Source organism: Penaeus chinensis, chromosome 40 (genome assembly GCF_019202785.1).
Source record: "Penaeus chinensis breed Huanghai No. 1 chromosome 40, ASM1920278v2, whole genome shotgun sequence".
NCBI classification, from domain to species: domain Eukaryota; kingdom Metazoa; phylum Arthropoda; class Malacostraca; order Decapoda; family Penaeidae; genus Penaeus; species Penaeus chinensis.
In genome coordinates this window covers 25640692-25648191 of record NC_061858.1, presented here as the reverse complement: position 1 = coordinate 25648191, position 7500 = coordinate 25640692, and the positions used below count along the sequence as shown (strand labels likewise).

The 7500-nt window shown below is 37.0% G+C and overlaps 1 protein-coding gene and 1 long non-coding RNA gene across 10 annotated transcripts in view; one reads left to right on the top strand and one right to left on the bottom strand.

Annotated features, from left to right (window-relative positions):
* Nucleotides 1-5029, top strand: part of LOC125047224 (histone-lysine N-methyltransferase 2B-like) — a 65510-nt gene extending 60481 nt beyond the window's left edge. For 2 of the 7 annotated variants that reach the window (XM_047645428.1, XM_047645423.1), the window contains 2 exons: nt 1686-1838; nt 4613-5029. In XM_047645428.1, the coding sequence (XP_047501384.1) occupies nt 1732-1838; nt 4613-4793 (288 nt within the window). In that variant the 5' untranslated portion in view covers nt 1686-1731 and the 3' untranslated portion in view covers nt 4794-5029. Of the gene's footprint in view, nt 1-1071; nt 1202-1460; nt 1839-4612 lie in introns of those variants that run through there. The other 5 variants (XM_047645427.1, XM_047645422.1, XM_047645426.1 and 2 more) reach the window with 5 other exon arrangements.
* On the bottom strand, nt 1667-4599 carry LOC125047225. Of its 3 annotated transcripts, none has more exons than XR_007116710.1 (3): nt 3205-4599; nt 2181-2331; nt 1667-1800 (listed from the first exon to the last, which is right to left on the bottom strand). It is a non-coding gene; the product is annotated as an uncharacterized LOC125047225 (long non-coding RNA). The 3 variants fall into 3 exon arrangements; XR_007116711.1 differs by lacking the exon at nt 3205-4599 and adding an exon at nt 2682-3074; XR_007116712.1 differs by lacking the exon at nt 3205-4599 and adding an exon at nt 2962-2975.
* Nucleotides 5030-7500: the final 2471 nt, after the last annotated feature.

Genomic DNA, 7500 nt, shown 5'->3' with positions numbered 1-7500 from the left:
AAGTGCATCGTAAAATTCCTCTTGAGCCTGAGATTGTGAACCGTGTTATATTTACAGTTGTTGTGCTCATTTACGTGATACTGTTGTATGCATTCTTATGTTTCTCTCCTAAATTTGCCGAGAAATGTACAAAATAGCATTAGAATTAGTGATTCAAGAAAATCAATTGAATAAGGAAAATACTTCATCGGGGAAAAACATACGAAGAATTTACCACCTGGATTTTGAAAATAATCCTGCTTCGTGATAATAGTGAAAAAAATGTTTACATGAAGAAAAAAAAAGGGCACAAGACAAAAACAACAGGCACTAATTAGCAATTCTGTAGATGAAAGAAAAACGGATTAAAAAAAAAGAAAAAAACATTCCCATGTGCAGATAACAAAGACACATGCCCCTCTCAAAAAAAAAAAAAAAAAAAAAAAAAAACTTTTCCAGGTGAATTAAGAAAATAGACACGACTATATTTCCCCCTCTTTACGGGTGCAAGGAAGAAAGACAAGAATGATAATAATGAGAATGGTGATGATAGTAGAAATAATAAAAGATACAATATTAAAGACTAATAATATTAACAATAACAAAACAGCAACAATAATAATGATAATAGTAGTAATAATAATAATAAAAACAATGATACTAGAGATGATAATAACGATTGTAATGATAATAATAAAGCAATTACAGCAACAACAACAATAATAATAAGACTGCGACTTCATCAGGCAAATTAAAACAGACGCACACTTGAAAACTTTACTTTTCTCTATTGCTGTTATTACCACAGAGGCGGGGGGAGGGGGGGATTGAAAATGGGGATTTTACAGAATGTAAACATTATCCAGCGAGACAGGATGGCCTCTGTCTACAGCAGCTTGTTTCTTAGTGTTTCCCACCTGACACTCCGGCGGGCGGGAACAAGCACCTGCCTCGAGGGAAGCCCCTATATGAAAGGAAACATCTTATTAGACAGAGAGAGGACAGACAGACAGCTTGAAGGCGAAGACACTGCAGGGTTTAGAGCTCACCTCCACCGCGACATCGAAACCGGGGAGATGGAGGGTCTCTTGGGAGTCCCGCATCCTCCCTCCATTATATACCCTAAAGCTAAGACCCCTTTCAATTTCCTGCACAAAGGCCAACCTCTTCCTCGATGATATCTAGGGGCGGCGACCTGAGATAATACACATAAAAACATAATGTAAATGACAAGGGAATCTGCCTTTCTACTAGCAGATTAGTAGGGAGGTTTACTTATCATTTAATATCGCTAAATCTCACAGAAAGTGTAACACAAATCACTAACGTCATTGCTGCTAGCTACCAATTGTATTACTTATTCTTACAACTACTTATTTCAGTCACATATTCTCGCCTTTAGCACGAACATCACAGCACTTGATTCACTCAGCATTAAAATGTACATGAACCTTTGCTCGTGACATATCACTGCTCAAAAAGCCACTCTCACTCTCACTTCCCCCGCCCTGACCGTCATACCCATTGAGCTCCCTTCCCTCAGGCGAACCTCGAGAAGCGCCCCCGGAAATATGAACATCAGTATGCACACACGTAGCAATAATGATAATAATGATGAAGATGGGTATGTTAATAATGATAACTACTACTACGAGTATTACTCCTCCTCCTCCTATTAACAATACTAACAATCCTTTCGTTTCCAGCTGCACCTTATTTAACCTGGATCGGTGGTGGTGGTGCTGCGGGGCCATGGGCTGCGTCGTGTCGTTCATACGCTCCTTGAGGTCGTACCACGGCTCACACTTGACCCCGCGCCAGCTGGAACGACAACGACGCCAGCGTTCACAAAAGGCCCAGTAAGTGTGGAACATAATTGTCAGGTTACTAGCTCAAGTTCAGTGAGTTTTTTTATTCTTATTTATTTTAGGATTTTAGGAAAAGCTGGATAGGTTTATTAGGCCACAGGTTAGTTAATTAGTGGGTCACTATACGTTTATGGATAGGTTCGTTCATTCGTTCAGTGCCAGTAGTTCAATCGTTCAGTGCCATTAGTTCATTCACTCAGTACCATTAGTTCAGTCGTCCAATGCCATTACTTCAATCGTTCAGTGTCATTAGTTCATTCACTCAGTGCCATTAGTTCAGTCGTCCAGAGGCATTAGTCCATTGGCGGACAGGGTCATCCGGTGAGGACTTACACTTGCTCAACAAGGAACCTCTTATCTAACATAGTATTTCGTGGCTTCGTCAGGCATTTCCTTGTGGCTAGGAAGAATTAGAAGGGGATGAAGATAAATTGCTCGCGGGCACCACAAAGCGGTCCACAGGAATACTTGGAGATATCACAGGCTGGTTAAGAAAATAACATAAAAAATAAATGAATGAATAAATAGATAAACACAAAAATAAACACAAGCTAAAACTTAAAAAAAAAAAAGGTTTACATGAACAAATAGAAACATCACAGAACGGTCCAAATACACGTTCGAAGACATCAAACAACAGAACGTGTTTAGGCCTTTTCACTGACACTAAATCTTACCATAGTATGCTAAAGCCAAAACACTAACATAGTATTACTAGATACGAGAACTACCCCCTCCCCCCCAATATATGAGAAATTATTACCAAAAATAGATAGTAAAAACAAAACAAAACGAATAAACCTTGAAAGGGGTTTCGAACGGTCCCAAACTTACGTGGAACTATACATGAAATTATTGGAACGCTGAAATTCCCTTCCAGTTCTGGCTACAGGCTCTCCATAAATTCAAATTAACATTGCAGTGCAATACCGAGTAGCATTATACAGTAATCGGACTGCAGTTAACAACTTTAGGGTAAGCAACTATATATGTCACTTAAAAGGCCTTCTATTAGGTTCGGTCCCAACGTCAAAGGAACTCGAGCGGACATCTACAAACTAATTTAGACCCTATTGCAATGTACTTCTCTGTCTGTTTGTCTCTCTCTCCTTACCACTGCCGTCAGAGTCTCCATTTGCTGAAATGGAATTCTGACAAAAGTATTTATGGGAGTATGAGGCGTTCATGCGTCTAAAACACATATACGTATATGTATGTATGGGTGTGTGTGTGTGTGTGTGTGTGTGTGTGTGTGTGTGTGTGTGTGTGTGTGTGTGTGTGTGTGTGTGCGCGAGCGCGCGTGTGTGTGTATGATGTGCATGTGCGTGAGAGAGAATGTATACGTATACATACGTACGTCTTGTCTTTAGGTATTCTGGGCGTGTCTCTGAAAAGGGGGTTTATGCTCATCAAAGAAGAAAACAGATCAAATATCTTTTTCGGGACCGTGTGTCAACTACGCTTAGTTCCGCTGAAGCTGAGGTTATGGTTGAATCATCCGCTGCTTCGTAGACCATAACCAGAAGCACAGGCGTTTTCTCTCTCCTCCATCCCCCTTCCTTGGCTTAGGAGACTGAGCTGCCAGTTAGGGAATATTTGAAATAATAATAATAATAATAAATAATTAATAACAATAATCATATCCTATTCGTTGTTAATACTGTAATGTTAAATGTTAAATATATGAAACAAAATTGGTGAGAGAGGTAACTGGTTTAGAGCAGCTCCATTTAGGTCGTCTGAAAAATTATGAAAATTAACAATTAGAAAGTAGGAAGAGAGAGACAGATAGGCAGATAGATAAATAAAAAGATAGATATACACATGCATGTATAGATAAATCGATCGATCTATCGATAAAAAGAGAGAAAAGAAAAATAAATAGATAGATAGAGAGAGAAAGAGACAAACCAGGAAGGGAAGTGGAGAACCCGCAACGGACGAATCTGGTGGTAGTTGGCAACTGCACGTGACCCGCTTCCATGACGTCATGTTCTTGATGACTCACGACTAGCTAATCCTATCCTGCTTCAGTGCTTTTCGATTAATCATCCTTTTGTGTTTTAGAGGTGTTTATTTTCCTTATTTTCCATCGGAATGTTGGTTATGCATGTTGTGTTTTTACGACGCGACTGAGTGGATAGCAAGTTTGAAAACAGTATAATTTATTTCGTTAAATGACAGTAAATAAATCTAACTCACAGGCAGTGACGTAAAAGGAAACAGTAAAGCGACAAAACAGTAAAAAAAAAAAAAAAGGTTTTTTTTTTTTTCCGTTTATGAATATGGGATCGTCAAAACCAACGCATCTTTAGAAGAGCGATGACGTCATGCGGTAGGCATCTACGAACTGTTCGTCATCGTTTTAAATTGTATATTTTTCGGTGAAACAAGTGATTCAGCAACCAATGATGCGAAATATTTTTTTGTTAACTATGAAGTAGTTTTTAACACTGATTTGCTTTTGTTTGCAAATATTTTTGTCTGCTATTATTGGAAAGTGACAAAATCTTGTTCAGGTTTCTAGTTTTTTTCAAAGCAAGCAGGATTTATTTTAAGGTTTTGTAAAATAACTTATACCTTGATTCAATCATTTAGCAACTTATACCTTAATTCAATCCTTTACCAACTTATATCTTAATTCAAACATTTACCATTGATACCCAACTGCATTTGACCTTTTCCCCCCTCCACTTGACCCAACCAACAACCCCACATTCATCCCGGGAAATAATGCCTGACTCCGCCCTCCTCTCCCCCAACAGGAGCCGACCCACGCGCGCCCCGACGCCGCCGAGCTCTCCCGAAGAGGATGAGCGCCGCGCCCTCAGCTTCGACGGGGGCTATAACTCCTACAGCACCACGCCTCCTCCTCCTTCTGCTCCGCCGGCCGCCGCTCCCACGCCCAAGTCGAAGCGGCCGAAGTTATTCAAGAGCAAGAGTTAAAAGTTTCAAGGAGTTTGAGCGCGGATGTGTGCCGGGGCGGGAAGGCGGGGCGAGGTTTCCGCTGATGAGACGAACTGCCTTTGCGGGCTTCACTTTGGCGCTTTAGCTTATGTATATACAAATGTGTATATATATGTATGTATATATGTAATAAATTTATATATATGTATATATGTGTAATATATATATATACATACATACATAAATATACATATGTATATACATATACACATTAGTATATATATCGGCGTAATACATACATACGTACACATACGTACGCTCATACGTACACATACATACGCACATATATACGTACACATATCGGCGTAATCAAAAGGGTTAATGTGTATTTTATTTTGAGGATATGCATTTAATACCTATAGCTATACCTATAGCAATCTGCGATTTTATAGGCATCTATATTCCTGACTGCTTTCATGAAATTTACAATTCTTTTTTCTTTCTTAGTTTACTAACATATCACTATCAAAGAAAGAAAGAAAGAAAAAAAAAATCAAATTCCACTAACTTTATATGGATATGAACGTGATGCCGAATGCAATCAAGTCTCTCGGAATGTTGATGAAGCGTGTTGTCTTGTTAAAAAGTTCTCGCCCGTATTTTCTTTGATCTCAGGCCGTGTGGATTTTGTGTGGACTCTATTCCGCCAACTCGCAGGAAGGAAATGAACCTGCTAACTCAACCCGGAATTTGGAGGACTTGCCTGGCCGCAGTCCCATTCTAATCAGCTGACACCATAGTAATTTTAATAAGTTGACACTCAATACTTATCCTAATCAGCTGACACAGTATTTTAGTATTATTTTTAATAGGCTGACACTCATTACTTATTCCAATCAGCTGACACAATATTATTTTTCACAAGTTGACACTCAATACTTATTCTCATAAGCTGACACAGTATTTCAGTATTTCTTTAAATAAATTGACACTCAATACTTATTCCAATCAGCTGACACAGTATTTTAATATTTTTAAAAAAATACTTTGACACTCAATACTTATTCTAATCAGCTGACACAATGTTATTTTTCACAAGTTGACACTCAATACTTATTCTCATAAGCTGACACAGTATTTCAGTATTTCTTTAAATAAATTGACACTCAATACTTATTCCAATCAGCTGACACAGTATTTTAGCATTTTAAAAAAATACTTTGACACTTAATACTTATTCTAATCAGCTGACACAATATAATTTTTCATATGTTGACACTCAATACTTATTATAATCAGCTGACACAGTATTTTAGTAATTTTTAAAATAAATTGACACTCAATACTTATTCTAATCAGCTGACACAACATTTTTAATAAGTTGACCTCAATACCTATTTAAATCAGCTGACACATTATAATTCAATAAGTTGACACTCAATACTTATTTTTGACACTCCATACTTATTCTAATCAGCTGACACAGTATTTTAGTATTATTTTAATAAGTTGACACTCAATATTTGTTCTAAACAGCTGACACTCAGTATTTCATAAGCTGACACTCAATACATATTCTAATCAACCGACAGTAAATACTTATTCTAATATCCGACACTCACCTTTTCAAAAAAATTGTTGACACTTATCCTAAGCAGCTGATACTCGATTCTTATTCAAATCAGCTGACGCCCAATATTTGTTTGACACTCAATACAATCAGCTGACACATTATCATTTAATAAGTTGACGCTCAATACTTATTTTTGACACTCAATACTTATTCTTGACACTCAGTACTTATTCTAATCAGCTGACACAGTATTTTAGTATTCTTTTAATAAGTTGACATTCATATTTATTCTAAACAGTTGACAGTCAGTATTTAATAATAAGCTGACACACAATACATATTCTAATCAACCGACAGTAAATACTTATTCTAATATCCGACACTCACCTTTTCAAAAAATTAGTTGACACTTATCCTAATCAGCTGATACTCGATACTTATTCAAATCAGCTGACGCCCAATGTTTGTTTACATACGTCCTGCATTTTTATTACGTTTTAATCGACCTTCGCTGCCTCCAAACGCCAATATCGGAGTCAGGGAGATGAGTTGCTAATCAATTTTCATCTAGAATCGATATTAATTTATTTTCATTATTATTATTTTGTGGCTGGATGGAGTATAGGTGGTTAAGAATAAGCAGGTAGTGTAGTAAAGCGATACGTATTATATTTTCCTATGACTTTTCTCTCCGTTTTCCTGCCGACTTGTGGGTAATTTGCTGTAGATTACCGACTCTAAATTCTATATTTTCTACCTGTGCTCCAGTATTAAGCCATGCCTAAGATGATGGTTAAGAAAATGCTTTGTTGCTATACATAGATATGATTTATCAAGGTTTAATAAATCTAGTCGTATTTGTAAGTGCTATATATACACATACAATTCATCAATGTTTAATAAATAAGGTCATATCTGAAAATGTTCTATATACATATAATTTATCAATGTTTAATAAATCTAGTCATATTTGTAAATATATATTCAGTATAGGAAATAGATAGTGACCCATGACACTCTCAAGATTAAAATAATCTAAATATAAGAAACATTAAATAGGATTTGATGTATAATAGTCCATGCCATCCTGTGTGTCACATGAAAACTTGATTCTCCAAAAAAATAAAACTAGCCCCAACAAGTGCTGACTATAGAGGGCTGGAGATGGGCCAG